The sequence below is a fragment of the Myotis lucifugus genome, unplaced genomic scaffold (assembly GCF_000147115.1).
Source record: "Myotis lucifugus unplaced genomic scaffold, Myoluc2.0 scaffold_38, whole genome shotgun sequence".
Classification (NCBI taxonomy): domain Eukaryota; kingdom Metazoa; phylum Chordata; class Mammalia; order Chiroptera; family Vespertilionidae; genus Myotis; species Myotis lucifugus.
The window spans coordinates 3,677,636-3,699,861 of record NW_005871086.1 but is presented as its reverse complement, the minus strand read 5'-3'; the positions used below and the strand labels follow the sequence as shown (position 1 = coordinate 3,699,861).

Here is a 22,226-nt window from a genome sequence, read left to right as displayed (position 1 = left end):
ACCCCCCAATCGGCCCTACCTGAGCGTGACTGAGGGTGGCATCGCAACCTCCGATCCGCCTGCTCTGTGCATGACGGGGCGGTGCCCCAACTCCCCAATCGGCCGTGCTCTGAGCCTGACCAGGGGCTGCACTTAGGGATTGGGCCTGCCTCTGCACCCGGGAGCAGGCCTAAGCAGCAGGTCATTATTCTCCCGAGGGGTCCCAGACTGCGAGAGGGCACAGGCCCGGCTGGGGGCCATCATTTGCTGAGTGCCGACAAGTGCACAAATTTTTGTGCACCAGGCCTCTAGTAAATATATATTCTTACTTAATAATTAGAATAATAATAGGAACAGATGCCATCTCATGTCATGGTTAGGGAATGGAGGCACAGGGTGGAAGAACTTTGACTTAGGTCACATGGACAGTGCATGGCCCGGTTGTGATTCAACTTCACATCTATCTGATACTTGAGGATCTTAAACCTTTTCTCTGATGGGATGACTGGGAGCCTCAGATTTCAAGTCCTCAAATCTTGCTCAGAAGGCACCTTTCTTAATGAGGACTACCCTAAGACTCTATTTAAAGCTGTAGCCTCATCGCCACCATGCCAAAGTCCATCCTTCTTAAATCATGGTTACGTGATCTAATTTTTGTTTTTAATATTGATTGTCAAAGAAGCTCTAAAGAGCAAGAATCTTTGGGTGTATTTTTTCACCAACATATCCCAGATGCTTGGATAGTGCTAGCCAGTAGAACATTTTGTAATGACAGAAATGTTTTATACCTGTGCTATATAACCACTAGCCACAGAACAAAACTGAAAAGTGGCTAGTGCCACTGAAGGACTGAATTGTTTATTTTATCTAATTGTGCTAATTAAATTTAAATAGCTATATTTTTTCAATAGAATTATTGGCTAAAGAGGGTTCAGATTAAATTAAGAAAATCACTTGAAAATTCAGGTGCTATGACTGAAATAGCAAGCACACATGCTCAAACTTTTGGCTCCTTTTTGTCATCTGTGACTTGAAATCTTGCAAAACTTTTTCTGAAAGCAGGGAAAGCAAACCAGCAGCACATAATGAATTCCCATGTATGCTATTTATATATGATTACAATGTTTATGATAATCATGCAGTACCTTTTTGACCTTGTTTTTTTTCTCATAGGTCTCTGACAGTGGTTTTTTCTTCTGCTGAGTTGTGTCTTTGGAGAATAAATACTCAAATTCACTAGGATCCCGAATATCAGGTTCTTCTAAGGAGTCCCATAAGGTTGGTGTAGCACTTTGGCTTAAAAGAGAAAATGACAAGAGAAAAGAATAAACACAATCTCTAATTCATTTTTAACTCATTAAAAATAATAAAAGTTTACAACTGGATTTTTAAAAAAAGTCAACAAACTGCAAGCACCTGTTAACAGAGCTCTTAACTAAAAAAAAAATACACACAGCCCTAGCTGGTTTGGCTCAGTGGATAGAGAATTGGCCCCTGGACTGAAGGGTCTTGGGTTTGATTCTGGTCAAGGGCACATACTTCGGTTGCAGGCTCGATTCCCAACCCAGGTCAGAGCGTGTTTGGGACGCAATCGATCAATGTGTCTCTCTCATATTGATGTTTCTCTCTCTTTGTCTCTCCCCCTCCCTTCCACTCTCTCTAAAAATCAATGGAAAAATATCCTCATGTGAGGATTAACAAAAATACATAAATACATACACACATATACATATGCACACACATCCCTAATAAAGCTCAGAGAAAAGCTTTTTGCAAAACACATTTTTTAAAATTTTTTTTATTGATTTCAGAGAAGAGAAGGAAAGATAGAAACATCAATGATGAAATGATGAGAGAAAATCATTGATCAGCTGCCTCCTGCATGCCCCACACTGAGGATCGAATCTGCAACACTGGCATGTGCCCTTGACCGGAATCGAATCTGGGACCGTTCAGACCGAAGGCTGACTCTCTATCCACTGAGCCAAACCAGCCAGGGCAAAACACATTGTTTTAAAAATATATATATTTCTTTATTGATTTCAGAGAGGAAGGAAGAGGGAGAGAGAGATAGAAACATCAATGATGAGAGAGAATCATTGATTGGCTGCCTCGTGCACGCCCCCCACTGGGGATTGAGCCTGCAACACAGGCATGTGCCCTTGGCCAGAATCGAACTTGGGACCCTTTGGTCTGCAGGCCGACGCTCTATCCGCTGAGCCAAACTGGCTAGAGCAAAACACATTTTTTAAAAGTCAAAATATAATATAGAACATTAAAGCAAATACACATTTCCAAACAGAATGGTCATTAGATATAATCAAAGAGAGATCTAGAGAGAGAGATCTAGAGAGAGAGAGAGAAACTTTGTGGGACCAGAAATCCTGGGGTTCATACTGTTAGAGACATGCGAGCTGCTTCTCCCTCAGTCTGTAGCATTTCCATGGTGGATAAACATGGGCATCATATAAAGGCTGAGGGATAACCAATCTTGAGACAGTGATGGGATAATTCTTAAACAGAACGAAAATGAGGTACTAAGGTAAAGATTTAGCCTTTCTTTGGATTTCTTCTACTGGTTTTAAATATGGTTTTCTGGTGAAGTAAGTGCAGGACCTATAATATGTGAATGGGCTGTGCTCATTTAGAAATACTTGATTTATAATACCACACTCCAACAACAGTATTAATAATAAAAATTATTATGGCTCAGTGGTTGAGCATTGACCTATGAACCAGGAGGTCACAGTTCCATTTCAGGTCAGCGCACATGCCTGGATTGCAGGCTTGGTCCCCAGTGTGGGGCCTGCAGGAGGCAGCCAGATGATTCGATGATTCTCTCTCATCGTTGATGTTTCTATCTCTCTCTCCCTCTCCCTTTCTCTCTAAAATCAATAAAACTATATTGAAAAAATAATAATAAAAACAAGCCAGGAGAAACCAAGATGGCGGCATAGGTAAACACCGGAGTTTGCTGCCTCGAACAACCACTTCAAAAATACAACTAAAAGATGGAACGGACATCATCCAGAACCACAGGAAGGCTGGCTGAGTGGAAGTTCTACAACTAGGAGGAAAGAGAAAAGCATACCGTGACTCAGAGGAGGCGCAGTGCGGAAGTGAAATACTAAGGTGCGGAGTGCATGTGGAACGGGCTGGCGGCTGAGGGTGCGGTTGTCGTTTTCAATCGGGAAGGAGTCTCAGGCTCTGAGCTCCAGTTCCGGGCGAGTCTCTAGGGACCCAGACTCATACGGAAGAAGCGGGACTGTCTGGCATCGGTCAGAACCCTAGGGCAGCTTTCTCTACAAGGGGCTTGCAACGGGACACTGAGAAGCAGAGCCTCTGAGGGCAAGACTGAGAGCAGCCATAATTGCTAACCCCGCCCTGTTGAACCCGTGGGACCCACCCCGCCCAAGCCCTGAAGGGAGGCTTTTGCTGGATAGCCTCAGGCAAAGGCTAGATTAGCACCTCCCTAGAGATCCAGGAGCCAGGAAGCCCAGAGGTCAGAGTGGGACCATCCAGTTTGCAGCTCCACGGAACCATAAAAGACACACTCAGGGGGCAGACTCAGTGAGCACCAAAGCACCATCGAAGCAAGTCTAGCCCCAGAGGGGTGTCTCCAGCACAGAAGTTCTCCCACTGCAGACACAGCTGATTCTCACAGCCAACTGGCCTGGAGGTCAATTCCTCACAGTGATAACTACAACAATCAAGGCTTAACTACAACAAGACTGTGCACAAAGCCCACAAGGGGGTGTACCAAGAGTGTCTACCTCAGGTAATTGGGACACTTAGCACAGAAAGGCACTCTATCGACACAGTGAACCATAAAAAATGCCAAGACATAGAAACAGGACACAAATGACAGAATTGGAGGAAAGCAAACTGTTGGATATAGAGTTCAAAACCACACTTTTAAGGTCTTTAAAGAACTGTCTAGAAGCCGCCGATAAATTTAATAAGGCCCTCGAAAAGACTGGTGAGACCGCCGATAAATGTAGTGAGATCTTCAAGAAGACTGGTGAGACCGCCTATAAATGTAGTGAGATCCTCAAGAAATCTAATGAGACCCTCGATGTTGTGATAAAGAACCAACTAGAAATTAAGCATACACTGACTGAAATAAAGAATATTATACAGACTCCCAACAGCAGACCAGAGGGTCGCAAGAATCAAGTCAAAGATTTGAAATACGAAGAAGCAAAAAACACCCAACCGGAAAAGCAAAATGAAAAAAGAACCCAAAAATACGAAGATAGTGTAAAGAGCCTCTGGGATAGCTTCAAGCGTACCAACATCCGAATTATAGGGGTGCCAGAAGATGAGAGAGAGCAAGATATTGAAAACCTATTTGAAGAAATAATGACAGAAAACTTCCCCTACCTGGTGAAAGAAATAGACTTACAAGTCCAGGAAGCGCAGAGAACCCCAAACAAAAGGAATCCAAAGAGGACCACACCAAGACACATCATAATTAAAATGCCAAGAGCAAAAGACAAAGAGAGAATCCTAAAAGCAGCAAGAGAGAGAAAATCAGTTACCTACAAGGGAATACCCATACGACTGTCAGCTGATTTCTCAACAGAAACTTTGCAGGCCAGAAGGGAGTGGCAAGAAATATTCAAAGTGATGAATACCAAGAACCTACAACCAAGACTACTTTATCCAGCAAAGCTATCATTCAGAAGTGAAGGCCAGATAAAGAGCTTCACAGATAAGAAAAAGCTAAAGGAGTTCATCACCACCAAACCAGTATTATATGAAATGCTGAAAAGTATCCTTTAAGAAGAGGAAGAAGAAGAAAAAGATAGAAATTATGAACAACAAATACACATCTATCAACAAGTGAATCTAAAAATCAAGTGAATAAATAATCTGATGAACAGTATGAACTGGTGATTGTAATAGAATCAGGGACATAGAAAGGGAATGGACTGACTATTCTTGGGGGGGGGGGAGAAAGGGGTGTGGGGGTGAGGGAAGAGATTGGACAATAATCGTGCACCTATGGATGAGGACAGTGGGTGGGGAGTGAGGGCGGAGGGTGGGGTGGGAACTGGGTGGAGGGGAGTTATGGTGGGAAAAAAGAATAACTAATGTAATAATCTGAACAATAAAGATTTAATTAAAATTTAAAAAAAAAAAAAAACAACAAGCCAAATGATAAAAATGGCCCTCACTGGGATTTCAACTAAAGCAGTCACGGGGAGACTGCTTTGCTTTGTCTTAAAAAAAAAACACAGGGTCACCTTAGTTTTGAAACAAAGAAAGAGACGAAGATATGGAAAATGAGATACAGAAGACCTGCCTCTGAGAGCTGACGGATGGTTAAGATCCAGGCTCCCTTCAGTCAGAACACATTTTCCCCCAAATGTCCGCTTTCTTAACTTTGTTTTTAATCTTATTTTTAAACACTTTTAATGCACACAGATAGAAAAAAATATATCTCATTTACATGTTTGTTTTTTAAACATATATAGATGTTATTATCCATAATATCTATAAGTACTTACCTTTGTTTCAATATATATATTTTCAATCAATGGAAACGAAAAGATCTATTATTATATAAAGTGGCCCGTACAATTTTTTGATACTAAAAGGCGATTTTCATATTCGAAATTGCTTTTCAGATCTGTGTTCACATTTTGCTCTATGTCTGTCTTTCCCATGAAATATGACATTTTGGTTCTGGGCACATTCACAATATTTGAGCCATTGAAGAGCATGTACGTGACATATGTGAGTTATAACATATGACAGTATAATAAATACCTGTGAAATCATCACCCACGGGCTAGAACATTTTCAATGAAGTACATCCATCTACATGCTCCTTCCTCAGGCCCCACCTGTCATTCAACTTCAACTGGTGTTTATCTCAGCGGCACTGAGGAAGGGGGATCTTAGGGCTGCTGGTTTGGAGCTCACAAAATTTCTGGGAAGCTGGGGAGAGGATGCTTGGAGGGAGGTGATGTGAAGCATAAGGCAGGTTGTTCAGACTCACCCCTGTCACCTCTGTACCTGTACTGCTTGGCCCAGCTCCCAAGGACTGGGCTCGGGTCAATACAACTAGTGCTATACCTCATGTTCTGAAGCAAATTGGGTCTGGCAGTCAGGCTGAGCGCTTCATCACCATTTACAACATTGTTTCTGTGGGAAAATACATTTCCAATAATAAATAAATAAATTCTGAAAACCACCTCTCAGTGAGTTGGTGGTAACTGGCATTTCGTGGGGCAGTGACAAGAACTCACTTACAATGGACCATCTGCTCTCATGGTCAACTCTTTTCTGACCACTAAACTTACAGTTTTAGCTCAAAAGAAGAGGAAGAGGGAGGCAGAAGGAGGAAGGAAGAAAAAAGAGTGGAGATGGGAAAAAGAGAAGAGGGGGAGGGGGAGGAGGGAGAAAGTGAAGGGAGGAAGGAGAAGATACTAGGAAGATAGATATTTATCAGGAAGCTGAAAAAGTAGATAGATGAGGATTTCTTTTTCGTTAACTAAATGTCTCTTCCCTTTTATAGAATCAGAAAATAGATTTTTTAATAAAAGCAAAATGGCAAGAGTTAAAAATCAGTTCTCATTAGTAGTGAAAAGCAATCTAGATGGATGAGAGGGCATGTATACATAACATGGGAAAAATTCATATTTTACTCCCAGTTCCCTAATAGACCAAGACCAAAACTTTTCATGTGTACATTATACAAAGTGCTTACAACATCCAGTTATATAAAATATTAAAATACCATTTCATCCCCTTTGAAAGAACACATCTCAAATAATTTTACTTTTTTCCATAACTAAATGCTACACAGAATCTTTAGACCATTTTAGTTTAAAAGAAGTAGTCGGCCCTGGCCGTTGTGGCTCAGTTGGTTGGAGCACCATCCCATGCACCGAACGGTCTCCAGTTTGATTCCTGGTCAGGACACACACTCAGATTGCAGATTCGATCCCCATTTGGGGTGTAAATGGGAGGCAACCAAACAATGTTTCTCTTTCATCTCTCTCTCTTTCTCTCTCTCTCTCTCTCTCCCTCCCTCCCTCTTTCAAAATAAAAAAAAAATCTTTAAAAGATAAAATAAAATAAAACAAGTAAGTAGTCATGCTCTGAGGAACAAAAACTCTTGCCATAATAAGAGAGATGAAATGTGTGGTGCAGCAGGAAGTGCCATGTCCCAGTCTTCACACATCACAGTGGGAAGCATCCTGCTCCCCCAAAGTCAGGCTCAAGCTGACAAGTTCACCTAGTAGGGCTCTCCTGATGTCCGGAAAGTCAGTATATTCATCCACTTTTCATTAGGCTCAAAACTGAAGCCCTAAATTTATGGTAAAACTGATAAGAGCTTGAACATTCCATTATTTTCATTCTCAAAATGGCCAAGTACATAAGGAAGGAGAAACACCAACAATGATTATCTGCAGCTTGACTTCGTCCCAACTTGATCCCTGACAAAGGGCCCATAGCACTTAGCAGCACTGTAATACCCCTGCTGCAGTCATAATAGTGGTTGCTTAGAAAGTCTTGTGGGGAATGAAGTGTGGGCACAGGTGTGAGACACAGGTATGGACAGCAATGTGTTCTGTCTGAACAGGTGGGATTCATCACCCAGGAAGGGCTGCACATTAATTTCAGGACACTAATAAGGAAACACAACTCCAAATAAATATTCTGGAAAATTATTTCTTAGGAAATGTCATCTGAGTCTTGAATGGGAAAAGGGGAATACTAGTACTTTAGCTAAAGGAGGGAGCTATTTCAGGGTCATGTCATGTGTATTTTTTTTAACCATCACTTGGAAAATTATAAAGCATCAACATTAAAAAAAGTATCAGGATTTTATCCACATAAACTCTTGGCCCTTATTTTTTGGTGAGAAGAAAGGGGCCAATATGAAGTACCTAATCAACTTAGTTCACCATATGCTTAGTATTCCCACTCCTCCTATATTGATTTGCAGTTATTTTATAATTGTGAATTATATGTTATCTTCTTCAATATCTTGCTTTTTCTAAGTAAAATGTTATATAAGTTGAAAAATTCACCACTGTATCTGGATTTGTGAATAATTTCAAAAACAGCCCAAGTGCCATCAGCAGATGAGGGGATAAAAAAGCAGTGGTACATTTACATAGTGGAATACTATGTGGCTGTAAAAAATAAAGAACTCTTACCATTTGCAACAGCATGGATGGACCTGGAGAGTATTATGCTAATTGAAATAAGCCAGTCAGAGAAAGACAAGTATCACATAATTTCACTTATATGTGGAAACTAATAGGAAAATAAACTGTTGAACAAAATACATCCAGAGACTTAGAAGCATGAAATAAGATTGACAAATTTCAGAGGGAAGGCAGGGGTGAGGCGATGGATGGAAAGGGAGTGATTAACGGGGGAACTTGACATGGATATATACATAGCACATAGACATAGACAATAGAGTGGTGAAGGCCTGGGAGGGGCAGGTGCTGGGTAGAGGGGGTCAATGGGGGGCAAAAACAAACAAACAAACAAACAAATGGGACACCTTTAATGCTTTTAACAATAAAGATAAATAAAAAACTAAAACAAAACTTAACTTAAAAAATGTGTTCTGTATTTTCTGTTCTCTGTAAACAAATGAACGTCAAACCTAGAGAGTAGTCAAGAAGCAACTCAGCGGAGAAACCAAGATGGCGGCATAGGTAAACACCGGAAATTGCTGCCTCGAATAACGACTTCAAAACTACAACTAAAAGACAAAATGGACATCATCCAGAACCACAGGAAGGCTGGCTGAGTGGAAATTCTACAACTAGAAGGAAAGAGAAAAGCACACTGAGACTCAGAGGAGGTGAGGAAGTAAAGTGCAGAGGTACGGAGGTGTGCGGAAAGGGCTGGCAACTGAGGACTCGGTTGTCTTTTTCAATCAGGAGGGAGACACAAGCTTCCGACTGCTCTGAACTCCAGTTCTGGATGAGTCTCTGGGGACCCAGACTCATATGGGGAGAAACTGGACTGTCTGGCATCGGGCGGAACTCGAGGGTGGCTTTCTCTCAGAGGTGCTTGCAGCGATTACCACGGGACACTGAGACCCAGGGCCTCTTAGGGCAGAGCTGAGGATCAGCCACAGCTGTTTGCTCCACCCTGTTGATTCCCTGTGACTCCTCCCCACCCAAGCTGTGCGCAGAGGCTTTTGCATATGAATGGCCTGGCCCTTTCCAATCTAAAATTACCTAACAAACTGCAGCTGGGTCAGAGAGACCCAGAACATCCAAAAGAAGGCCCAACCCCCCACAGCAGCTTGCACTGCTTCACAGCTGGGCCTCATCTGGGTACCTCCAAACCCCAAACAAAGAAGAGGAATCTGCAGATCTCTCCGTAGCTCCTGCTGGGTAGCCTCAGGCAGAGGCTAAATTAGCACCTCCTTAGAGACCCAAGAGTCAGTGTACCCAGTAGTCAGAGTGGGACCATCCAGATTACAACTCCTCAGATCCATAAGGGTCACACTCAGGGGGCAGACTCAGTGAGCACCAAAACCCTATTGAAGCAAGTCTTGCCCCATAAGGGTGTCTCCAGCACAGAAGTTCTCCCACCGTAGACACAGCTGATTCTCACAGCCAATTGGCCTGGAGGTCAATTCCTCCTAGTGATACCTACAACAATCAAGGCTTAACTACAACAAGACTGTGCACAAAGCCCACAAAGGGGTGCACCAAGAGTGTCCACCTCAGGTAATTGGGGAGGCTGAGCCACTGGGCCCTATAGGACACGTAACACAGAAAGCCACTCTATCAACACAGGGAAGCAGCCAAAATGCAGAGACAAAGAAACAGGTCACAAATGACAGAAATGGAGGAAAGCAAACTACTGGATATAGAGTTCAAAACCACAGTTATAAGGTTTTTCAAGAATTTTCTAGAAATCACCGATAAATTTAGTGAGACCCTCGATAAATCTAGTGAGACCCTTGAGGATATGGAAAAGGACCAACTAGAAATTAAGCATACCCTGACTGAAAGAAAGAATAATATACAGAGATCCAATAGCAGACTAGAGGATCACAAGAATCAAGTCAAAGATTTGTAATACAAAGAAGCAAAAAACACCCAAACTGAAAAGCAAAAAGAAAAAAGAATCCAAAAATATGGAGATAGTGTAAGGAGCCTCTGGGACAACTTCAAGTGTACCAACATCTGAATTATGGGGGTGCCAGAAGAAGAGAGAGAGCAGGATACTGAAAACCTATTTGAAGAAATAATGACAGAAAACTTCCCCTACCTGGTAAAAGAAATAGACTTACAAGTCCAGGAAGCACAGAGAACCCCAAACAAAAGGAATCCAAAGAGGACCACACCAAGACACACCATAATTAAAATGCCAAGAGCAAAAGACAAAGAGAGAATCTTAAAAGCAGCAAGAGAAAAACAGTTAGTTACCTACAAGGGAGTACCCATACGATTGTCAGCTGATTTCTCAACAGAAACTATGCAGGCCAGAAGGGAGTGGCAAGAAATATTCAAAGTGACGAGTAGCAAGAACCTACAACCAAATTACTTTACCCAGCAAAGCTATCATTCAGAATTGAAGGTCAGAGAAAGAGCTTCACAGATAAGAAAAAGCTAAAGGAGTTCATCACCACCAAACCAGTATTATATGAAATGCTGAAAGGTATTCTTTAAGAAGAGGAAGAAGAAGAAAAAGGTAAAGATAAAAATTATGAACAACAAATACATATCTATCAACAAGTGAATCTAAAAATCAAGTGAATAAAAAAATCTGATGAACAGAATAAACTGGTAAATATAATATAATCAGGGGCATAGAAAGGGAGTGGACTGACAATTCTTGGGGGGAAAGGGGTGTGGGGGTGCGGGAAGAGACTGGAAAAAATCGTATACCTATGGATGAGGACAGTGGGGGGTGGGGGGTAAGGGCAGGGGGGGGTGGGAACCGGGTGGAGGGGAGCTATGGGGGAAAAAGAGGAACAACTGTAATAAACTGAACAATAAAGATTTAATTAAAAAAAAGAAGCAACTCAGCATCTCTCATTATCCTCTCAACAGGTTCCGAAATAAAGCGGAAGAAATCCCATTCAAATTTGTTTGATTTGAAGTTTCCAAACAACCATATATTGCTGCCTTACATACCCAGCTTAACAAGCTATACAAATGGAAGGTGCTCTTTAGCTATTCACACACTCGCACTTTCTCTGACAGGCAGCAAGGTATAAGAGATGAGGACGCTGAGCAGTTAGGGGAACCAGAGTTTAACTAGAGAGTTTCTATTTTAAGACTCTCCTCTGACCTGAAGAACTAATGACTCAGCTATGTCTTGTTCTTGTAATAAAAAAAATGAAAAATTACACATACCTATTAGAAACCAGATCATATGGTTGGTGATACTATCTAAAGACAAGACAGATATTTAAAAAATCTTCAGTGAATCTACAGTATAGATTCCAGCTCAATGTCTTTGTGATTACTCACTAATTGTAGGAACGTTGGAGAAGGTTCTAGCTAAGACCTGAGCTCTTCTCTAGTCTGTAAAGTAGAATGTTTATCTTAGAGAGGGATATGACACTGAACACATCGTTTTTCTCAGCAGCAAACCATAGAGAATACAGACAAGATGTGGTGGGGACACACCATCTCCCCAAAACACTCCAAGGCATTCACTGTACCACACTTGAGAATGAGTGTTGCACTGCACATATAGAAATTAAACTCATAAGGAAAAACATCACTTGTGCAAAAGTCTGGGAATTCATAAGTTGAAAATGGGCTGGGGCGAGGGGGAGTGGTTGAGCTTACCTCTTATCACTTATTTGTATTCTAGTCCAGTACAGAGGCTTCATGGGACAACTGGGCTCAATGGCTGGCTTCCGAGGACATTGGCTAGAAGAAGGGCCGACTCCAAAGAAGAGGCCAGGAGGAGGTGGGGGCACAAGTCCCTGGGAGTGCTGGAGCAGGAGGAGGCCCCCCCACTGCTGGGCAGAAGGGGTGAGCTAGGAAGTGGTGGTGGGGGAGGAGGCAGGGGAGGTCCAGTGCTTGGAGGCAGAGGAGGTGGCGGAGGTGGTGGTGGCCCTGCACTCACAGGTGGTGGCAGAGGTGCTGGTGGCAAAGGTCCAAGCCCAGGTGGTAGGGGTGGAGGGGGAGGGATGACTGCTGGTGGGGGTGGTGCTGGGGGGAGAGGCGATGCCTTCTCCTGGCTCGGTGAGATGCATTCCACAGACTGAAGTGGTGCAAGGATGTCTTTGTTGTCATTTGGGGGGGAGAGTTGGCTTAAAGAGGAGATGTTCAGCTTTTTGGGTATTATTTGGTTACTTCTGGTTGTCTTGCCTTCCCCTTCGCAGGGTTTGAGGAAAGTCTCTCTGTCTGTCTGGATGCACACATTTCTGTAGGTCTTGGGAGGGCAGTCGTCGTTGGTGGAGATACACACATCTCTCATCTCTTCAGATCCTCCGCGCCATCGGTGCTCTATCTCATGTTTGAGGTTTTCGATGGTTTCTTCTAGTCTTGCTGTTATCACTGCATGCTCACCCCGGATGTGAAAGGCCTGAAGTTCAAACTGAACCTGGAGAGATAGCAGTAGGAAAGAAAGGAAAGCGTTTATAAAAACAAATATCAGAAATTAAAAAAAACGCAACACCTTCCCCATGCCACCCGAGCACAGCTCACAGAAACGCAGGACAATACACAGACGTCCTTTTGAGAATCCGATGGGGTGTAAATTTCACTTTATGAATTTTCCAAGGACTTAAACAGTTGGAGTAGAGGCAGAATTTCATCCAGTATGAACTCATGGGGAATAATTATCATGGATTAAGGCTTAAAGTAAAACTGTCATCTAAGAACTTTCACCCGGTTTTAATATCAAATGCAAGACAAAATTTTTAATAAAGGTCTGAACATGCATGACTACATCTTTTATTACTTTTGGATTTGGTTTGGAAAAAGAACATTTTAAGAAAATGTTTTGGAGATCCTTGGAGCTGCTGCTCTCACAGTCTTCCTCAGAATGTCTGTTCTATGGGGTTTCCTGGTCAACACAGCAGAAACAAAAGGTGAAAGAAGAAGCTATGATCTATGTGTATTTTCTTAAAAAGTTTCCACAACAAAGCTGCTCATGATAAGTATTTGTATCTTTCATAATCATTCACAATATAGTAATAAGCAATATAAATGCATAGAAAATGAGAATATAACAATTTGCTATGTTTTTCCTACATACCCAGCATTTTAAACTATACTTTATGACAGTCTTTTTAATACTTTTATATTTTCAGTTATTTCAATGCCTTAAGTCTATGGTTTTATACGTGTTAGCACAGACCTGGCATACTCTCAGTATTAACTAGTCTATTTCCAGTTAGCCTATTACAGTTAACTGGGAAGCAGTCAAATTTATAATTTTATTAGAGTTTCAAAAATCTAGTTAAGAGTAATTAAATATTCCCAGTGAATTTATTTAATTTCTGCCTACCCATTTGATTGTAAACTCCACAAGATGAAATCAGAGACAGTGCCTTAATTTCTGTATCCCAGCAGCCTGCACAGCACGTACGTAGTACTGAAGAGATGGATAAAAACCACTGCCACAGTTATATTCAGCCACTGTCCAAAGAGCCTTCCTGTGTCTAACAAAACTGTCCTCACTCTAATTTAAGCCCCCAAATATCTACAACACCAAAGTGTATACAAGGATAGATTCATTTTGCATCGAAAAGGTAAAGAAATACTTTTAACTGCCTAGTCAGAAAAGATTAAAAGACATAGGAAGATTTTCTACTTTCATTAAGACACTTCTAACTGTATTTTTGCTAGGTTCACCTTCCCCCCATGAGTCAACTCCCTCACAACTATGGTCAGTAAAATTAGAGACAAGGCTTTTCTGAAGCTGACTTTGTCATATGTGGATGTGGCAGCCCCTGATCCAACTCAAAGAATTACCCAGTTCGGGGCACCATGTATTTCTTGTCTAACACAGAGAAGTCAGTACCTGAGTTCTGGATTCATGCGACCTGGTTCACGTCTGCTTAGCCACTGGCTAGCTCTATGTTCTTGGGCAGGTAACTTTGTGTTTTCAAGCTGGAACTTCCTCAAATGTAAAGTGAGGGAAATAGTGAACCACCTCTAGGGTTTTTATAAACATAAAAGGAGATACTTCCTATAAAGCAACAGGCATTATACCTGAAACTTAGTAAGTTCTGAATAAATGGTAATGTTAGCTACTGTTGCTCATGTCAATATTACAGTAAGAGACGAACAGACCTCTAATTCTTTGAAATGTCCAAATCATACCACCTTTGTGGAGTGATGGGCAGCAAATGAGGAAACGCTTCGTCAGGATAAACAATGTCCTACAAATACAATCATTTAGCCGATCTTTCATGAGTTCCACTACCAAATGCCTGGAAGTAATTTCAAGCTTCACTCAACTATGTGATCAAGATAATCTTTGTTTCAACATCTTATGCCATCTTTCTCTCCGTCTCCTTCCCCTGCCCACCTCCACCCAGAGCCCAAGACTGATTCCCATCCTGAATTACTTGCCACCATTTCATTTTAGTGAATAGTTCAGTTCGGCCACAACAAACTAACTCTTGGTTGTTATTCCCAACTAACCTTTTTCCCAAGGAGGTTCAGTGCCAAATAATATTGATGGGCCAATAACTTTACTCAATCTTCAACTTCTTAATAATATGAAAACTTGTAAGGACATGCTCACAGAGAAACTTTCCCTTTATCTCACAGCTAGCCTGTAACTATACCAAAGGCCCTGGTCCCCACCTCTCTAGCTTTCCATCCAACCAACCATCTTTTGAATCCACTGAAGCTGAGGTATACAGCTAAATACAGTTTTTGTGGTCCTGTAATGCATTTGCTCAATGTAGAGGGCAGAGTACAAATTGCACAGATTATTTTAGCTCTCTGTACCTCAGTTTTCTCATAAATAAAATGGGGATGATAACAGAATTCACCTCATAAGGCAGTTATGAGAAGCGGATGAGTTAATATGTGTAAAACAACACATAGAGGAGTTGGAACATAGTAGATGCTATGTTATCATTATTGCTATCTCCTTGCTACGGGACAGATAAAAGGACAGTGGCCATATCAACTTGCTTTTGACTCTTGGCAAGCTCCTCAGCTCTGTGTTCTATCCATATAAAGCAAAAGTAAAGAGACCTAAATCCTTCTTTACCCTTCTAGATGTCACCCTTTCTTTCTCACTCTACCCCTTCCTAGTCACAGCAGAGTTTTTTTTGTTAAATATAGCATAGAACTCTTGCTTTATCTATTTTCTCATCCGTCTTCCTTTCAACCAATTACAGTTGGCTTCTGTGCCCACTGTCTTATTGAAACCGCATGATTTTAGTGTTACAATTGGTCAGTACTTTTTAAAAATATATATATTTTATTGATTTTTTACAGAGAGGAAGGGAGAGGGATAGAGAGTTAGAAACATCAATGAGAGAGAAACATCGATCAGCTGCCTCCTGCATACTCCCTACTGGGGATGTGCCTGCAACCAAGGTACATGCCCTTGACAGGAATGGAACCTGGGACCCTTCAGTCCACAGGCCGACACTCTATCCACTGAACCAAACCAGTTAGAGCTTGGCCAGCACTTTTTAAGTCCTCTAGTCCTTTGGACTGCATTGTTAAAGTTGACCGTTGCCCATGCCTTGAAATTCTCTGTTTCCCTAAACTTCCAATATACCCTCTCGACCCACCCCCATTTTCCTCCCACTGCTGGGCTCTCTCCAGTCAATCTGTGGACTCCTTTTCCTCCATTCATCTCTTTCATGCTGTTCATCAGGCATCCTCCTTGCCATTTTATCTTTCTCAAATGATACAATCCTCAGGGTCATCTTTTGTACTCACAAAAAATGACACTCACTATAAACTGTAACTTCCAAATTGTTACCTTCAAACTGTAATTCCAGCTATCCTCTTGTCTGGTCTACCTGCATACTTAACCAGCCATCTCAGACTCAATATATCTGCAAACGAAGTCGTCATTGCTAAACCTCAAGTTATCCCCCCTCTGAAATCCTTCCTTGCAGTTAATAGCACCCTTGTCCTCCCAATCATCACATCCAGAAGCCTGGATGCCATGCTGAGTTCCTTGTTCTCTCCCATTCCCAACGTGTTATCAATTAGTTACTTTAATTTCTCTGATTCATCCCTTTCCTCCCATTCTCAACTTTTCTTTACCTGGACAATAGCAAGAGCCACCTAATTCATTTTAATTCATTTTTCCCATCCAAGTTTGGCTACATTGGTTCTAGAAGGATGAAAAAAAAAAGGCCGATCTTTATTTCTTAAAACACTTTCAATAATTGGCTATTACTCTCAGACTGACACTGAAAACCCTTTAGCATGAACACACAAAACTCTTCCCATCCGTTTTCTACCAACTTTCTCCACTTTGGCACCTGCCCCTTTCCCAGATGTGTCCTGGACTCCAATGTTACATATCATCTTGCCTCTCCAGGGACCACGCTCTTTCATGCATCTGAGCCTTTGCAAATGGTGCCCTCTCTCAGTACCCCTCTGCTGCAAACACCCAAGGCAAGCGGACAGATTACCAAGCACAGATCCCACGAATGGCTTCCTTACAAACTGTAGTCACTGAGAGGAAGAATTACCAAATAAAGAGGAAATACTGAATTTCCATGTACTCCATATCAATATGCTGAGATTATAGTAAGAAACCCTTCTGACCATTAAAATTTAAATGGCCCACATAAAGAAACAACTTACCTTTGCCCTTCCCTGTTTCACAACCCCTTTGATCATTGGATTTTGTCTTGGTTGTGTTCAGAAGCTCAGCATGACACAGTAATTCAAAGTGATTAAAGTAATAAGCACCTCATTCATTCTGTATCTGTCCATATCCTATCAATTATTGCAAATTGTGCCTGGCTCTGCTATAAATGAAGAATCTCAAGTCCATGCACACCATGAGCCGAGCCTTTGGGAAAGCTAGTTTTTAACCCCATTTTTCACTCTACTTCCTGTGAAGTGCCACTTCTACTTTGCACATGGAAACCATGTGCTGTTTCCTATCTTGTGTCTAGAGCCATAGCTAGAAGGACTGTTAATGATTTGTGAATCAAACACAGAGTAGAACTTTCTGGTGGATAAGCATGGACTGCTGGATAATGTTTGCCTGGGATCCCGGGAATCTTTATGAAATGTCAAGCCCAGGTTCTTACAGCCAAAATTGTAGCTAAGGCTGGGTCAAGGGAACATAATGCTTTAAAACCCTGCCAACTCTCTTTTCAGTGTCCTCTACTTTCATATAGAACATGGGGTTTGTACACAGAAGACAAAAGAAACCTTCCATTCACTTTCAGATAAATGCTCCTTGGGACATATAAAGCATTATGGGTTTCCCTCTCCCTGATCCTCTCTGCTAAAAATCTGTTTTTCTGCATTCATCTCAATATATAAGTTGAAAGGACATAGGTGCTGAGGTTTCACATTTTTCCAGTTTTCCCCAAGTTTTATCTACCAGACTTCATTCAGTCTATCTTCCTTCTTTTACTCTTAACTTGATTGCTTCTCTTATTTTCATGTTTAATCACATCCTCTTTCCACCTGCAATAATCAATTAACCTACACCCATCTCCTTCTAAACAAGATTCAAATTCACAATCTTTCATAGAGTAAATCCAATCAAGCCATTTTGTTTGAATCATCCTTTTCCTTCACTAGCACTATTTTTATGTTTAATGTACTGGCTCCCATTAGACAGCTTTGTAATAATAAAAAAAAAACCACTGATGGGCAGGACCATCCTCACATATCATCATTCAATTGGTCTGAGATGGTGTCCTTAGAGCTCCCCAAGAAGTTCCAATGTGCGGCCAGAGTTAAAACCAACAGTAAGTGTTCTTAATCTTTATTGTGCTCCAAACTCAGCTGAGAGAGTATATCATCAGAATATTGGTGGATTATTTTTGGTAATGATTACTTGGGTCATTTCAGAATCTCCAAAGTAACTTGTGTTACTTGAAAAAGCCCCTTCCTATTCTGACATGTCCCCATAAGGGGAGAATCCCTCCATTACCACTACTGAGAACAGTTATTCTCCATAGCACATAAGCCTAAATGCTTTACATGGCTCTTCAAAACCTGCCCTCTGCTTGCTTACTTTTCCAGGTACTTCTCTATCCTTTCCCTATGTTGCACCATTACAGATATAAACATATGATCAACTCCCACATCTGTATGCTTTCATGCATGCTTTTCCCCCTACTTAGAACACCCTTTCTCTCAATTTTCACCCAGTGAAAGCTCCAAGGACAATTCAGTCCATCTCGACTGAACCTTCTGGCTTAAGCTTTTCTTAATTCTTCCTGACAAAAGTTTTCCTTTGATTTTGTTGCCAAAGAACTTGCTAGGTTCACATTACATTAGAGTCATTTATGTTTATCTTCTTTGCAAATCTTAAAGCTCCAGGCAGTTGGGGACCATGTCTTATTTGTGTTTGAACTTCCAGAACAGTGCACACTGCTTCGCTGGTTAGTGATCCATAAATGCTTATTGGATGGAATTATTTCTTTATCTTTCAATATTAAGACTTTCTTGTGCCTTTGTATTGCCCACCAAACTAGACTTGAAGATCCACAAAATTTTAAATAGAGAGACAGGTGGTTGCCTTCCTCTCTGTCACCCAATGCACAGCATAAATGATGAGATTCCATAGTTGTTATTGCCTAGAAAATTCAGATAAAACATCTAGACTTTTAAAAAAGTGCGGGTATCTCTAAAAGTTGATGTTGACCATATTTAATTTTAACAATTCAAAATACTTCATGTAGATAAGTGTTCTCTCTACAGTAAGCTTAAAGACTGTTCTCATAAATATAATAAACTATCCAGTAGAATTGAAGCACATTTGTGATTCTAATCTGATTAGAAATTGGGCTCTAGGCAATTTCCCCAGCCCTCCTTGGGGGCTGGTCCTCCCTTCCCCTACCAAATCCTCATTATTTTTTAATATCCTCCACATTACCACTGCTCAGAGATATCATCAAAGGAACACATTGTACTGAAACCCAAGCAACAGTGGGAGACTTTAGCTTGTCTGGTCCCCACAAATGTGTCTGTCAAAAAGAAAAGTGCCCACTGATGAAAGATATCATCAAAGTGCCAAGCACTGTGGAAAAATCATCCATTAGCATTCTGTTGTTACGAACATTCTCTCCTAAGGGTGCTGCCAGGGCCCATAAAATTCAGGTTATCTGCTATACAACTTGAGTAAGTCAACCTTTTCCAGGTACTCTTCCAAATATGACATTCTTTGAGTGGGAAAAGCAAGACAATTCCTGAGACTGCTCAGAAGTACAATGAAACTTCACTGCTTCAGCAAAACAGTGTAAGCAGAGGGAAGGAAAGGAAAACGGGGCTGGAGGACATGAAATGCCTTGAAGGGAAGGGATTCCATTCTTACATACTTCGTAGGTAAGGCAAGAAGATGAAGGCTCTATGGCTGTGCATGTGGGCATCCTGGCTTTTCTGTTCTGCTTATAAAGGTTGCACAGACTTCAAAAACCCCCTACTTAACTGACACTTCCTGCTGTAAAAACAAAAGTCTCCATTAATAAAAATAATGGCTTTGGGTTTGATGAAAATTCCACAAGTTAACAATACCTGGTTTTAATTAGCTGTGATCAATACTTTTTTTTTCTTATCAGAAATAGATCACATTGTGTTATAACTAAGAGGCCATCCTGGGGACACTGGGAAACATGACACACATCTGACACATCTCCGTAATTGCAACTTACTAGGAGGGTTAAAGAAATAGAGGAAAAGAGCAGGAAAAGAAGGAATAAAGAGCAAACGAGAGATGAAATAGCACTTGAATTGACTCAGGAGTAAAACCCAATCCACACAGTGCTCCAGAGTCCAAGTTAAACCACACAGGTGTAAAAGCAGTGCTATCTCCAGTAATTATCTGCCACGCTGATGGCCAGTCCTGATAGTAAGGGAAGTGAAACCAACATGGAGTGTGTAAACACTGCACTGGGCGCCTCCATTTAGTCCTTGCAACTCCGTAAAGCAGACAGATGTTCTGGACGATGTTGGTAACTTGTATAAGAACATAACTTGTACAGCAAGAAAGAAATTTGAATCCTGATCAGGTATGAAAATTCATGTTCTTTCCACTTTACCATTTTGAATTGATATCAATTGACAGTGGCTAAAATAATAATTCATAATTACTGACTGACAACATTACATACTACGTATGCCTTGCAATGCATTTGTATTATATTAATGCATATAATGATGGCAACATCCTGTAAGAATGCTGGTGTTGTAGCTGCTTCCTAGATGAAGGAAGGCACAAAGAATTTAAGTAAACTGCCAATGAGACAAACTCAAAGTCTGACCTTTTACCCTAGTCTAGTGCTCTTTTCACCTCATTGGGATTCTGAATCATCAGTAACTCTCCCTGTTCAATAGTACTATTTAGGAAGTCAGACTGCTAACACAAAAATGGAGATACTTTCTCATTAAAGATGCTTTCTTTAAAATATATGCCCTCCATCCTTCTGGAAAAAAACTGGAGTCATTGAGTAAATAAATCTGAAGGTTTCTGGTTCCCAGTCAGGTGGGAGGGCAACACTTCCTGAGAGTCAACAGATCTGGATTCTGCTCCATTACTCCAGTCATTAGCTACTTGCACTTAGCCAATTCTTTCCCACTTCCTGTAATCTTCATTTTATTAGTATCTAAAATAAGAGGTTTCATTACTTAACACTAATTTGGTTATAAAATGCTATTCCTACACCCAAGACTTCATTATATTTTTCTATCAAAACTTCCCAGGCCCTGCTGATGTGGCTCAGTGGTTGAGCGTCGACCTATAATCCAGGAGGTCATGGTTCGGTTCCTGTTAAGGGCACATGCCCGGATTCTGGGCTCAGTAGGGGGCATGCAGAAGGCAGTTAGTTGATCAGTGATTCTCTCTCATCATTGATGTTTCTATCTCTCTCTCCCTCCCTCTTCCTCTCTGAAATCAATAAAAATATATTGAAAAAAAACTTCCTAGAATGCAGCTCTGCTCATGAAAGTTGCATCAGGACTTAAGCACAGTATTATCTAACCAATATAAATAAAGAACCCCAACACTCAATATGAATGCAGAAGTACACACAAGGCCAAACAGACTCATTAAGGGGCTCTGAAAATACACCAGTAGTTCAGTATGCAGTACAGATGGAAGCTGTGAATTATTTTTGAAATATGATAGTTATTACAAGTATTCAGGAATATACTTCAAAAAATAAACAAATATAATTATGCACAGTCATCCAAAGAAGTAGTGGGGAAGAAAAATAAACAAACAAAAAAAATCTTTGAAATGTGGAGTGAGGTTCCTACCTGGGACACAAAATAAAGAACCACTGTAGCCAAGAGTGCTTTTGTGAAATAAAAGGGAAAAAAATCATTATTCATGGGAGATTCTGGTAACAATTTATTTTTTTAAGTTATTAGACTCACTAAATATTGTGTGGGTCACAGAATGGGTATACCTGGGGATATCCATGGAAATGATTTTCAGACTTCATTTTTCCAAAGAGTAATTCTAAAACTAATGAGCAAACCCAAGACTGTACATTTCTAGGCAATGAGCCAACACACTAAGTCCTTCTCTATTAAGAGAGAGGACTTGGAATTTTATGTTGCATTATTATTATCACTACTGAAACTACAGTTAGAAGAATGAGGTATATACGACCCATTCCAGAGTACATATGACATTAGAAGCATCAGGTAGTAAATCCTGGTCCTTAAAACTGACAAACTGAGGCACTTCAAGTAATTAAAGCAATTACTTTAATATTTTTTTCTTGCCTCATGCATTTCTTCTTTTATTATTATTTATTTTTAGAGAGAGTGGAAGGAAGAGGGAGAGAGAGAAAGAATCATCAATGTGAGAGCTGAACATTGATTGGCTGCCTCCCACACATCCCCGACTGGGGATCGAGCCCCCAACCCGGGTATGTGTCCTGACCTGGAATTGAACTAGCAACCTTTCAGTTCACAGGACAATGCCCAACAATTGAGCCACAGTGGCCAGAGCTTGGATCATACATTTCTATGAAAGAATATCATACTATGGCCAATGCCCATCTGTCCAATAGTATCACTTTGGAAACTATGAAATGGATCCCTCAATTATGTTTGCCTCACATACTCCCAACTTTGTATTTCTTTCATTGAAAAGGGGTA

The 22,226-nt window shown here is 41.0% G+C and overlaps 1 protein-coding gene across 1 annotated transcript in view; it reads right to left on the bottom strand.

The window, feature by feature from the left end:
* The window catches only part of FMN1 (formin 1), a 287,638-nt gene that overhangs the window by 192,114 nt on the left and 73,298 nt on the right, over positions 1 to 22,226 (bottom strand). The window contains 4 exon segments of the mRNA XM_023752890.1: positions 1,125 to 1,275; positions 11,778 to 11,917; positions 11,919 to 11,948; positions 11,950 to 12,540. Coding sequence (XP_023608658.1) covers positions 1,125 to 1,275; positions 11,778 to 11,917; positions 11,919 to 11,948; positions 11,950 to 12,540 — 912 coding nt within the window.